Source organism: Pelodiscus sinensis, chromosome 17, assembly GCF_049634645.1.
Source record: "Pelodiscus sinensis isolate JC-2024 chromosome 17, ASM4963464v1, whole genome shotgun sequence".
Classification (NCBI taxonomy): Eukaryota; Metazoa; Chordata; order Testudines; family Trionychidae; genus Pelodiscus; species Pelodiscus sinensis.
The window spans coordinates 5,285,689-5,299,472 of record NC_134727.1 but is presented as its reverse complement, the minus strand read 5'-3'; the positions used below and the strand labels follow the sequence as shown (position 1 = coordinate 5,299,472).

Here is a 13,784-nt window from a genome sequence, read left to right as displayed (position 1 = left end):
GGCATAGATGTGTTGTCCTATCTGTGTACATGGTGGAAAAGATACCACATGAATAGCTCGGTGGAAGGCAGGTGGACTATGTAACATTAGCTATCAAGTTACTCATCTGACAAAAATTATACTAATATCGGAGTCATCCTCTGAGCATATCCAGTATGAATTAGCTGTTCCTAGAGCACGAAATATACAAACGAAGTGCTTAGATCGTTAATGATAAGCTTCCCCAATGCTTATTAGTTTGTCCTCATCATTGAGCTTCTCCTAAAGATCAACCAATCCTAATTCCTCCCTGTGCCCAAGGAGTGACATTTCTTATGGGATGCTGCTGTTTATGACAATAACATTCTCTAAGAAGTTGTACCATTTTTTTAAAAGGCTAAAATAACTTTTTTCTTCTCCATTGGGTCAGGGTTTTGTGATGGCACTCTCGATCTTGTTGAGAGGAACAGTACACGAAAAGCTAAGATGGACATTTAATCTTTACGACATAAACAAAGATGGCTATATAAACAAGGAGGTAAGGCATTTTACGGCATCAACATCTGTTTAATTTCTAAAAGGACTGACTGGCTTATGTTGCACAGCATAAACCATGTTTCATACAGATAATTAAGGGCCCATCAGCAATGGGTTTGAGCATTTCCTTCTGTTGGCATTTAAGGGAAAGCACATGGTCACTTTGTAGGCACAGTTGTAGAGCCTGTATTTTTCCTGTGTTATGCCGTGCCTAGAAAAATTCTTTAGCCAGGAGCAAATTCTGCATTCATAAAGGTATCTATTGATGCACAAAGGTAGCTCTTGGATGGGTATCAAATTACTAGTCTGAGAGCGACTATGCTAATGACTTTATAAGCATGGCTAGCGTTAGCTAAAGATTTATTGAAGGCTTGAAATACTCAGACAAAACAGACTGTTTGCCTATTTAATAAAAAACACAGTGCTTTCTCTCCCTACCAGCTTAGCCCTTGAAGGATTTATTGCATCTGCAACAAAATATTCTTCATGGCTGTGCACTGAACATTGGTGCTGAATTCTCAGACACAGATCTGTTGTCCATGAGTATGTAACATTGTTGACCATGTAGTCCCTGCTCCTTTTGCCTCCTGGAAGGCCTACTTGGAAATATGTTCAGCTTAATGTGTCCAAAAGGTGTAAGTTGTATATGCAAATAAGAGCCACGCTGAGCATGCAGAGGAATTCAAGAAGGCCCATACTTGACACAAAGGCCTGAAAGTCTGCCAAGACTCTACGTAATGTGCTCACTCACTGTCTCGGCCCACCCTCTTGTTGCTGTGCCATTGTCCAGTGTTTTGCCTGGTCTGTGATCAGTTTTCAGCTTTTGTTGATAGGAATGATGTCTTGGCCTGCAATCTCTATAAAACAGTCTGTTCATCTAGGGTGCCACAAAAATGCTTAGCAAGAATAAGCGAAACAACTGAGAAAGGTGGAGTAAGATTGTAAGATGGTTGGCACAGGGACACTGTCTGTACAGCTTGTATCACAAAGGAATGCCATTCCTGTTTGATCCTTAGTCTTCACCATAAGAATCATGATTAATAAATCAAAAGACCACAAGTACTATTGAGTGCTGGAGGTGTCTCTTTCCAATCACAGGATGAAGCTTCTCTAACTTTGGAGGGTGGGGACTGATTCACTCAGGGAAATTGTACAAAATTATCAATGTGTCAATGTAATAGAGCTGAGAACTGAGCACTCTTTGGCCATGTCTTCATTCTGGGAAAGACGATTGATCTTCGGGATTTCACTTTAGCAGGTCTAGTAAAGACCCTCTAAATCAAACTCAGAGAGTGCCCCCATTGGCAGCTGGTACTCCTGCTCCTGTAAGGAGTAAGAGAAGCCATGCGGAGCGTTTGCTCCCATCGGCCTTCCACTGTGGGTACAGGGGGGAAACTTGAATTAAGGTATATCAACTCCAGCTACATAATTAATATAGCTGCAATTGCGTCTCTTCATTTGACCTTCCCCTTTAGTGTAGACCTAGCCTTTGAGACTGAACACTGGCTGTAACTGTTGCAGTGAGCGAGGAGACTTGTAAACTGAAGAGTCAACCTTCTTTGTGGCCCACACCTCCCAAGCAAGATCTAAAAGCGTGACGTTGCAGAGATTACAGTGCTTTACCAGGGTTGTGCTGTCTGGAACAGTAGCAGAAATGTCAAGAGTAACCTAGGGCCATGCCTTCCTTAATATTAGGAAGAGAGCAAAGAACTGGGCCTTATTCTGGAAAAGAAAATAATGCACTGTAATAATTGTCTGTAGTCATTTCCCTGTTTGTATTTTTGCATGTCACTACTCCAGGAAATGATGGATATAGTAAAGGCAATTTATGATATGATGGGCAAGTACACATATCCTGTTCTCAAGGAAGATGCTCCAAGACTGCATGTAGAAGTTTTCTTCCAGGTAATTAGTTGATTTCTGATATATTCCTCTGGATACTTCACTCAGGATTTGATGGTAGCTATGACACACAGTCCTGCAGAATGTCAGTGGTAGCCTTTGTCTACAGGTATTGTAGTTTACTACAAGTAATAATATGACAAGCTACATGTGCAATGATGTCTCTGTGCTCAGAGAACTGAGCATGTTTTTGTTTTGTTTTGCAGAAAATGGATAAGAACAAAGACGGGGTTGTAACTTTAGATGAGTTTATTGAATCCTGTCAGGAGGTAAGAATCATCGTACTGCCGCCTTGAAAGTAGAGAAGGTGGCCTCGTTCACAAGGTTCACATCCGCTCTGGATTTCAATTCACTGCAGGTCTGTGGGTGTTCAGGTCCCCAGGTTTCAATCTGTTAGATGTTCAAACCAGCTGCAAAATTTAGCTCTGGGTTGTGATCTGTGAATCTTCCTCAAGATGAGTGAATGCTGGGAACCTGCATGGTTTTGGTGCAGACTGATTGCAGCGTACAGACTGTTCAGTTCCAGTGCTGAACAGAGTGCCAGCACGTTCATTTTCCCAAGTGAATTCCTGAATCCTTTGTACTGGTCACAACTCACAGACCCTTTAACTTAACGTCAGCCTCTCAAAAACAGAAAAACATGTAAGTGGTTTTTAATTTCTGTATAGCATTACCAGGGACTACCACATTAGCTGAGCTGTCCAAAAGCATAAAATCTGCAAAGGAACCTTTCAGTTACAACACTGACTCATAAAACTCATTGATGTTTAAGGTCAAATGTTAAAAACAAGTGCTATCATCAAAATGTTGATTTGTCCAAAATGAGCATCTTTGACAAATTTCATCAATTAAACTGGCTGTGGTAATTATTTACCATTATTTTTAGTGCCTACACAAAGACCAGTGTCTGTATGAACACGCAATTAGCCCAACATCTGTTTTCTTGGACTCCAATTAACTGTGTGACTGTTTGGTCAAGGAAGTTTCCAGTATTTAATCAGCACAATAAAAGCCTGTGCATTTTAGGGTATTTAAGACAGCACTAATTATCACTTACCAACCATCAAGCTTTCCCTAGAAACTAATTCTCATTCTCTAATCAAAATGTTTCCATTTTTTCAGGTATTTTTTGTCAGGAGAGGGATGAAAGCATTTGCAACCCAAGCAATTGGGTTGATTCACAGAATGTTTCGGTCGCCTAATTTTTTTTGAGAGAAATTTTGCAGATGAAAATTTTCATCCAACTCTGTTCAGGAATTTGAAACTCATCCCTCGTTGTTAGATAACTAATCCAACACCAGTTCATTTGGTGGCTTTCTTCCTGATATCTTCCCTTTCCTTGCTTGGGTTTTGGCCCCTGCCTTAACTTTTGTCATCTTTGCTCTCCATTTTTGTTCCTGTGAGGTATTAATCTTTTTCCTGGTGGTTGGCATGCCTTGTGCTTACCAGTGATAGAAATGTAGCCGTGTTAGTCTGGGGTAGTTGAAGCAAAATGCAGGACAATGTAGCACTTTAAAGGCTAACAAGATGGTTTATTAGATGATGAGCTTTCGTGGGCCAGACCCACTTCCTCAGATCAAATAGTGGAAGAAAATAGTCACAACCATATATACCAAAGGATACAATTAAAAAAAATGAACAAATATGAAAAGGACAAATCACATTGCAGAACAGAAGGGGGATGCGGGGGTGTGGGAAGGGGGAGAAAGGAAGGTAAGTGTCTGTGAATTGCTGATATTAAAGGTAGGGAGAGTGGGATGTTTGTGAGTTAATGGTATTACAGGTGATAATTGGGGAAACTGTCTTGGTAATGGGTGAGAAAGTTCAAAGTCTTGTTAAGTCCTTGTTGGCAAGTGTCGAATTTTAACATGAATGACAGTTCAGAGGATTTCCTTTCAAGTGCAGATGTAAAAGGTCTTTGTAGCAGAATGCAGGTGGCTAAGTCATTTAGAGAGTGTCCTTTCTGGTTAAAGTGGCAAGAAACTGTTTTCTCTTTGTGATCTTGTCTGATATCTGTTTTGTGGGCATTAATCCTTTGGCAAAGTGTCTGAGATGTTTGTCCAATGTACATAGCAGATGGACACTTTCGGCACATGATAGCATAGATTATATTTCTGGATGCGCAGGAATATGTGTTCTTGATCTTATAACTCACTTGGTTAGGTCCAATAATGGTATCAGCAGAATGAATATGTGGACAAAGCTGGCAACGGGGTTTGTTGCAAGGAAAGGTACCAGGGTTGGTATTAGTGTGGTATGTCCTGTGGTGGTTGGTAAGAATCATCTTGAGGTTAGGTGGTTGTCTATAGGAGACTATGGGTCTGTCTCCCAGAGCCTCTTTGAGTATGGTATCCTGTTCCAGTATAGGCTGTAGTTTATTGATAATGTGTTGGACAGGTTTAAGTTGGGGGTTGTATGTGATGACAAGTGGTGTTCTATTGTTGGTTTTCTTGGGTCTGTCTTGAAGTAGATGGTTTCTAGGTATTCGTCTGGCTCTTTCAATTTGCTTTTTTATTTCTCTGGGTGGGTAGTTGAGATTTATAAATGCTTGGTAGAGATCCTGAAGCTTCTGGTCTCTGTCAGTGGGGTTAGAGCAGATGCGGTTGTATCGAAGGGCTTGGCTATAGACGATGGATCGTGTGGTGTGTTCTGGATGGGAGCTGGATGCATGGAGGTAACTGTATGAGTCGGTGGGTTTTCTGTAGAGAGTGGTGTCTAATTTTCCATTGTTGATTTGTACGGTGGTGTCCAGGAAGTGGATCTCTCGTGTAGAATGGTCCAGGCTGAGGTTGATGGTGGGGTGTAGGTTGTTGAAATCTCTGTGGAATATCTCCAGTGTTTCTTGGCCATGTGTCCAGATCATAAAGATGTCATCGATGTATCGTAGGTAGAGGAGGGGTGAAAGGGGACGGGAGTTGAGGAAACGTTGTTCTAGATCAGCCATAAAGATGTTAGCATACTGTGGGGCCATGCGTGTACCCATGGCTGTGCCGCTGATCTGGAGGTATAAGTTGTTCTCAAACTGGAAATAATTGTGGGTGAGAACAAAGTTACATAGGTCTGCTATCAGGTTGGCAGTAGTGTCCTCTGGGATAGTGTTTCTAATTGCTTGTGCTTACCAGGTTTGCCCTGGGACTAGATGTCTATGAGCATTAATGGGAGAATTTTAAGCTGCTTCATTTTCCTTTTGATTTTTTTTAAAGGTTAGGTTTACCAGGACCAGAGAGAACTATAAAGAATTTTAAAGATCTAAGCAGGATAGGTCAATGGGCAGAATGATGTGAGATAAAATAATGCACGTGGGAGGGGAAACATTAAATTATCCTTATACAGTACACTTCTGATAATCCAGAATCTTTGGGACCTAGGTGGTGCCGGAATATCGGATATGCCAGACTATCAGGAGGTCCTATAAGATGATTTTATATATATACTGTATATACTGTGTATAAAGTGCTTTTAACCCTCTTTATTGTACATACTGTATACAGTATACTGTAATGTTTTAGTGTTTTTAACTCTTTTTTACCTTTTTCGCTCGGTTCAGCTGCTGCCATTGCTGCCTTGTGACTTGTTTTTTGCTGAAGCTCACTCACTAGGCTCTCGCGTTTTTGATGCCGGACTATCAGGAGTGCCGTACAATTGGATGCCGGACTATTGGAGTTTTACTGTAGTTAATTTAGAAATCACAAATTTCTAAATTTGTAGATTGGTGCGGAGCTTGTCTACAGAAACTAAGCCACTCTGCACTGGGCAGGGAAAGATGAAAGGAAATAATGAGGGAGGCATCGGACACCAATGGGCATTGAGCCCATGATTATTGATGATGATGAATTACTCTAGGCTACATATTGCAAAGTCTTTTGTAGGCATGAAGGATTCCCTGGGTCTTTGTGACTGTCAGTTGCAGCAATTGCCCCATCTCATTTATATCAGTCAGGCATTTAATTGCTCAAAGAAGAAAGATGATGTAGGGGTAAGTCACTTACGGAGGATATAGGAGATCAGCACTCAATTCCTGCCTCCGTCACTGTGGGCAAGTCAGTTAATTGCTGTGTGTCTGCTCCCCACTTGTAAAACAGGGGAGATGTTTCCTTCCACCTACTCTGTGTGGGCGTTATTTGTTTCAATTTCAGGTTCTTTGAGGCAGGGACTATCTTCTACATTGTGTCTATGTGACGCCTCATATACCGAGAGTTTAATTTTAATGTGCCTAGGCATTAAGCAGCTATAACACCAGTAATCCCAATTGCTTGGTGTTTTCAAAATATGATTTTTTTTAATACAACAGCCTCTCTTTTCTCAATGTGCCCTAATCTGAAAGAAGAACAAGTTAAGATGATGCCTCCTGAAGGCAGATGAGAGAAAATCAGACACCTCTGCTTAATCATGCAGTTCAGTCGGAGACTAAATGTATGGCACGTTACAATTGACTGGTCAAACCTGCTTCCCATGTCTAACATTGATGCTATCTAATAGTGTGGGGCTACGTCTACACTGGCCCCTTTTCCGGAAGGGGCATGTAAATTTCACTAGTCGTCGTAGGGAAATCCGCGGGGGATTTAAATATCCCCCGCGGCATTTAAATAAAAATGTCCGCCGCTTTTTTCCGGCTTTTAAAAAAGCCGGAAAAGAGCGTCTACACTGGCCCCGATCCTCCGGAAAAAGTGCCCTTTTCCGGAGGGTCTTATACTTTGAAGTAGGAATAAGACCCTCCGGAAAAGGGCACTTTTTCCGGAGGATCGGGGCCAGTGTAGACGCTCTTTTCCGGCTTTTTTAAAAGCCGGAAAAAAGCGGCGGACATTTTTATTTAAATGCCGCGGGGGATATTTAAATCCCCCGCGGATTTCCCTACGACGACTAGTGAAATTTACATGCCCCTTCCGGAAAAGGGGCCAGTGTAGACGTAGCCTGGCAGTATTTGTTGTGACGGGGTGGGGCACAAAGGCTCTTCTTGATCCAGGGAGAACAAGGGGCCAACCTCAGTTCAGCTCCTCCATCTTTCCCCAGGCATTCCAGGAAACGTTTGGGAATGAGAATGGAGTCTGTTGGAGAAACAAAACTTCCTCCATTACAGAAGAGGGGAAAGAGGGAAGGGAATGGGTATTCCTGCCCTACTACCTCCTCTCAAACCTTTCCCGGACTCATTGATAATAGCGTTCTTAAGTGGCTGCTGACCATAAGAACATAAGAACGGCCGTACTGGGTCAGACCAAAGGTCCATCTAGCCCAGTAGCCTGTCTGCCGACAGTGGCCAGCACCAGGTGCCCCAGAGAGGGTGGACCGAAGACAATGATCAAGTGATTTGTCTCCTGCCATCCATCTCCAGCCTCTGACAAACAGAGGCCAGAGACACCATTTCTATCCCCTGGCTAATAGCCTTTTATGGACCTAACCTCCATGAGATTATCTAGCTTCTCTTTAAACTCTGTTATAGTCCTAGCCTTCACAGCCTCCTCTGGCAAGGAGTTCCACAGACTGATTACACACTGTGTGAAGAAGAACTTTCTTTTATTAGTTTTAAACTTGCTACCCATTAACTTCATTTCGTGTCCTCTAGTTCTTCTATTATGGGAACTAATACATAACTTGTCTTTATTCGCCCTCTCCACACCACTCATGATTTTATATACCTCTATCATATCCCCCCTCAGTCTCCTCTTTTCTAAACGGAAGAGTCCCAGTTGTTTTAACCTCTCTTCATATGGGACCCGTTCCAAACCCCTAATCATTTTAGTTGCCCTTTTCTGAACCCTTTCCAAGGCCAAAATATCTTTTTCGAGGTGAGAAGACCACATCTGTACACAGTGTTCAAGATGTGGGTGTACCATAGTTTTATACAGGGGCAGTAAGATATTCTGTGTCTTATTTTCTATCCCTTTCTTAATAATTCCTAGCATCCTATTTGCCTTTTTGACCGCCGCTGCACACACTGGCTACGTCTACACTGGCCCCTTTTCCGGAAGGGGCATGTAAATTTCATGAGTCGTAGTAGGGAAATGCGCGGGGGATTTAAATATCCCCCGCGGCATTTAAATAAAAATGTCCGCCGCTTTTTTCCGGCTTTTAAAAAAGCCGGAAAAGAGCGTCTACACTGGCCCCGATCCTCCGGAAAAAGTGCCCTATTCCCTGAAGTAGGAATAAGATCCTATGGAAAAGGGCACTTTTTCCGGAGGATCGGGGCCAGTGTAGACGCTCTTTTCCGGCTTTTTTAAAAGCCGGAAAAAAGCGGCGGACATTTTTATTTAAACGCCGCGGGGGATATTTAAATCCCCCGCGCATTTCCCTACTACGACTCATGAAATTTAAATGCCCCTTCCGGAAAAGGGGCCAGTGTAGACGTAGCCTGTGTGGAAGTTTTCAGAGAACTATCCACGATAACTACAAGATCTCTTTCCTGATTTGTCATAGCCAAATTAGCCCCCCATCATACTGTACGTATAATTGGGGTTATTTTTCCCCATGTGCATTACTTTACACTTATCCACATTAAATTTCATTTGCCATTTTGTTGCCCAATCACTCAGTTTGGTGAGATCTTTTTGGAGTCCCTCACAGTTTGTTTCTGTCTTGACTATCCTAAACAGTTTGGTATCATCTGCAAACTTTACCACCTCACTGCTTACCCCTTTCTCCCGATCATTTATGAATAAGTTGAACAGGATTGATCCCAAGATTGACCCTTGGGGGACACCACTAGTTACCCCTCTCCATTCTGAAGATTTACCATTTATTCCTACCCTTTGTTTCCTGTCTTTTAACCAGTTCTCAATCCATTAAAGGACCTTCCCTTTTATCCCATGGCCATGTAATTTACACAAGAGCCTTTGGTGAGGGACCTTGTCAAAGGCTTTCTGAAAATCTAAGTATACTATATCTACAGGATCCCCCTTGTCTGCATGTTTGTTAACTCCTTCAAAGAACTCTAATAGATTAGTAAGACATGATTTCCCTTTACAGAAACCATGTTGACTTTTGTCCAACAAATTATGTTCTTCTACGTGCCTCACGATTTTATTCAAGGCTAAGGTCACTGGTGTTACCCTTTGCAGCCCAGCTAGTAGCCAATATATCATAGATCAGACCAAAGCTCCAGGGATGGAGCACAGAGTCAAGGCAGGCTTTCTGGTGCCCTGATTTAAAGAGACAGGCAGGGAGAAATATAAAACTTTGGTACATCACACCTCAAACTCTGGACTTGTCGCTTGGCTCGTGGGAAATGTCATTAATCTGGTTTTACAGCATGTGTCATTTGGATTCCAGAAGTGCAAATCAAGGAGGGGTGAGATTTCACGTATTTCAACCCAGAAGTAGCTGCATTTTAGTAGTGAGTGAAGCAATCCCTGGGGTGCAGCATTGACATCAGTTTCAGACCTATCACTTCAATTGGACAGGTCGGGTGTGTGAAGTTAAGCACACGTGTAACTCTTCAGGGTCAGAGGGGCTCCATGCAGAGCTCAGAACAGGCTCTGCTTCAGTAAAGAACTGAAATGTGCTGATAGCTCTCCTTGTTCTGCAAATCATGTAAAAGTATGCTTCACTTCAAGCATACACATAAGTCCTATAGAGGGACACTGCAAGCTGATGAATGTGTTCAAGTGATGTGCTGAATCAGGACCTAAGCTTCCACCGTATTTCTGGCTCACCTAGCACAAATGGTGCTACAAAACAGAGCCATCACATCCTGCCACAATGAATATTTGGTACAGTATTGGCTGTGCTGCAAAGTTCCTCTTCTGCCATCGAAAGCTTTAAGAACCCCTCTTTTCAATTCCTCCCTTAAATGTCTGGTTTTTCTCATTGCTTCCAGGATGACAATATTATGAGGTCCTTACAGCTCTTTGAGAATGTGATGTAACCACATCTGAGAGGCAGCACAGGAACCAGAGACTTTGTATGGAATGAAAATCTTCTTTCTGGCCGAAAGCTTTTTACAGCTCCGCTATGCTGCGTGAACAAGGATTGTGTAAGACATCTCCTACCGAGCTGCGTTCCCGAATGCAACAAACTCCCATCTCTCCTCCCCAAGAGACACCGACTGGAAGTTATTTCATTTTGGAAGCATGCTAATAGTTTCATACAGCCTGGTGAGCAAGCCCTGCTGCTTGAAGTTTAATGAATAATATGCTACCTTCTCTTTGCTCGCCACAAGTTCTGCTGCTTTTTCATCTAGCAAACTTGATCACATATGGTAGCACCATGTCCGTAGCTTGCTAAGCCCATCTATTGTGAGTGGAAACTCAGCCCATTCCATCATAAAACAATATGTTGTATAAATGTCGTCTTTATTTTGCTTGGGCGGAAGCCTACTCTACCAGGACGTCTCTGTTTAGATTTTTAAAACTAACACCCGATTTATTTAGTATGTTAAATGGAGTGTCCAGTTCATTGAAAAACCATATATCCCACTTTCCTCAACATTCCTGAGTTGTCTCTCACATACACTGGTGTCACTCCATTCAGATTCACGGAGTTGCTTCTAAAATATACCAGTCAGCATGTCTAGACTACATCCCTTTTTCGAAAGAGGGATGTAAATTAGACAGATCGAAATTGCAAATGAAGCCTGGATTTGAATTTCCCACACTTCGTTTCCATAATGGCGGCCACGCGTTCTTTCGAAAATGAGCATTTTGAAAGTGAAACCGCTGTCTAGATGCGATTCTTTTGAAAAAAATCCCCTTTTTCAAAAGATCCCTCATTTTTTGAGGAGTACAAGAACTTTCGAAAAAGGTTTTTTTTTTTTTTTTTTCAAAAGAACCGCGTCTAGATAGCGGTTTCACTTTTGAAAGACCCATTTTCAAAAGAATATGCGGACGCCATTATGCAAATGAGGCACAGGAAATTCAAATCCCGGCTTCATTTGCAATTTCAATCTGTCTAATTTACATCCATCTTTCGAAAGAGGGATGTAGTTTAGACATGCCCAGAGGAGCATCAAGCCAGTATATGTCACAGAGGAACAGAAAACACAATTTCTGCACTTCAGAGTGAATCCCATTGAATAACATTGAGTTCCTTTAAGACAATATGATTTCAACGGACTAAGGGCATGCCCCAGAGTTCCCAACCACAAAGAGGGCCTCGGGATACATCTCTCACCAGAACTGCTGCTGTCGACTGTGGTCCTGTCCATACAATTTAGAACACCCATAATAAATGCATCATTTTACTTTGTTTTAAAGCAAGGTAGTTCCCAATATTTGGATTCATTTGATCTTTTAAAATTCTCTTTTGAGACCCCCGTGAGATTAGGGAAATATGTTTGGCCAAATGTAGAGAGGCAGAATAGATCCTCGTACTCAACAGGCCAGAATTGGGCCCAGATCAAGTATCTGTCTCCACACAGGTTCAGTCAGGAAGGCTGACTGAATTTGTGGAGCAGAAAACAGTTGTGACAGACAGGCAGCTAACAGCAGAGGGAGCAAGAAGGAAAAAGAGAACAACTTCATGTAGTCCAGGGTTGCCATAGGCCTCACTTACAGGAAACACCTCTATTTTTATTATAGTAGAGACTCTATTACGAATATACTGTCAACACTGAAAATATATTTTAAATATTAGGTTAGTGGAAACTTTTTATAGTATGCAAAATATATGGAACAGCTTGTTTCTATAGCCCTATATTTTATAAAGCATATAGATCTGCAAACATATTGCTGGTGTAGCCGTAGGTCCGAGTCATACCTGTGTGAGACTGTGTTTGCATCACCACAGAGGAAGCCCCTGTACCACATCCTGGTATATGCTTACACAGGTGCTTAGTTCTACTCATGTGAGTAGCCCTATTGAAATCAGCAGGGCTACTCAAGTGAGGAAAGTTTTAGTGCAGGCAGAACTGGAGCCTTCCTCTGCTTTTCTGGCTACCTCACACCGAATGTCACCAAAGAGTTTATTCCTAGGAAAGGTGTAGGCCATGACAACATCCAGCAGTGTGCTGTGCTTTGCAAAGGGGAGAGATGCTGTGAGGATACTGTAGTCCACAGGTACTTCTTCTGTTGTTATATATATCCCTTGGTTTCTGTTATTTCTGCTCCAATTCATCTGATGAAGTGGGGTTTGCCCACAAAAGCTCATGATTTGGTTAGTCTCTAAGGATGCGTCTGCACTGTGGCACTAACTCAAAATAAGCTACACAAATTGCGTACCTTATTTTGAGCTTACTTTGAAATAGTCTATTTTGAAATTTTGCACTGTGGGAATAGAGCGCTATTCTGACAAGTCCCTTAATCTTCATGGAACAAGGTTTACCAGGACGTCGGAATAGTGCGCCTGTTATTTCAATTACATTTTGAAAGAACGGGCGCGCTGTTAAGACGTGGAAAACACCTTCAGCTCAGCCTCATCCACTGTGTCTCACTAATACCCTGGAACCAACACAGCTACAACACTATATACACAATCAGATTATTTATGGGAGTTGTCTGTTCCATACCCCCAAAGTGTTTGTGGAAGAAACGGGAGGTGTTGCAAGGTAGAACCCGCCAACTCACAGAGGGGTGCATGTTAGGCACTGTCTCATCATCTTAGACCAATAGGTTTGCTAGCCACCCACAGCTTCAGACCGTTGTAAGCACGGTACCTAAGGCTACACCAGAGTACTTAGGGCCACATTATCTGATTGGGTAACACCATTGAATTCAGTAGAATTCCACTAGGGATGAGTTTGGCCCCTGGTGTTTTCTCAGTGTAGACTCTCAGCACTGTTGTAGTGACGATGTGGGTTACCTTGTTAGCTGGAGACAAAGCTGAAGTGTATAGGTTTGTCAATCCACAGAGGGTATCACTGCTGTACTAGGGGGTACTATGTCCAGCCTGTTCGAGCAGCTATAAGCACCTTCTGTTGAGTTTGCCCTCAATCCAGCAACACGCACAACTTTAAGCATCTAAGCATATGAGAAGTCCCATGGACTTCAAGTGGCCTCAGATGTGATTGTGTATTGCTGAATTGAGACCTGTGTTAGCGACAGTGCTGCTTTAGCTTCTCTTTTGGGGAGCCAAAGATCTGGGGTTTTGCTATGGCCATTGACCGTGAACTGTAGGATGGCCATATGATGTCAGGACCACAATTATACTCCTGCTGAAGTCAATGGTAACATTCATTTTGACTTCAGTGGGGCAGGACTGGGTCCTATGACCACATGATGATGTTTAATCCAGCGTTGATACGTCAGCTCCGAGTACTCTTACTGACACCTAAAATACCAGGACCAGCACATCTGGCAGCTGTAGCTTCACATCTGCTGTAGAAAGTCACTGAAGCCATTCCCCCGTATCGAATAGTTCTAGTTGTAAATCCAAATGGTGATGACACCGCTGTCTTTAAGAAACCATCAATTGCCCATTATATCTTGGATCTGTTCCCC

The 13,784-nt window shown here is 42.5% G+C and overlaps 1 protein-coding gene across 6 annotated transcripts in view; it reads left to right on the top strand.

The window, feature by feature from the left end:
• Positions 1–11,164, top strand: part of KCNIP1 (potassium voltage-gated channel interacting protein 1) — a 725,629-nt gene extending 714,465 nt beyond the window's left edge. For all 6 annotated transcript variants that reach the window (XM_014569862.3, XM_014569863.3, XM_006115769.4 and 3 more), the window contains 4 exons: positions 410–517; positions 2,317–2,421; positions 2,625–2,687; positions 10,229–11,164. In XM_014569862.3, the coding sequence (XP_014425348.1) occupies positions 410–517; positions 2,317–2,421; positions 2,625–2,687; positions 10,229–10,276 (324 nt within the window). In that variant the 3' untranslated portion in view covers positions 10,277–11,164. The remainder of the gene's footprint in view (positions 1–409; positions 518–2,316; positions 2,422–2,624; positions 2,688–10,228) is intronic.
• The last annotated feature ends 2,620 nt before the right edge of the window (positions 11,165–13,784 follow it).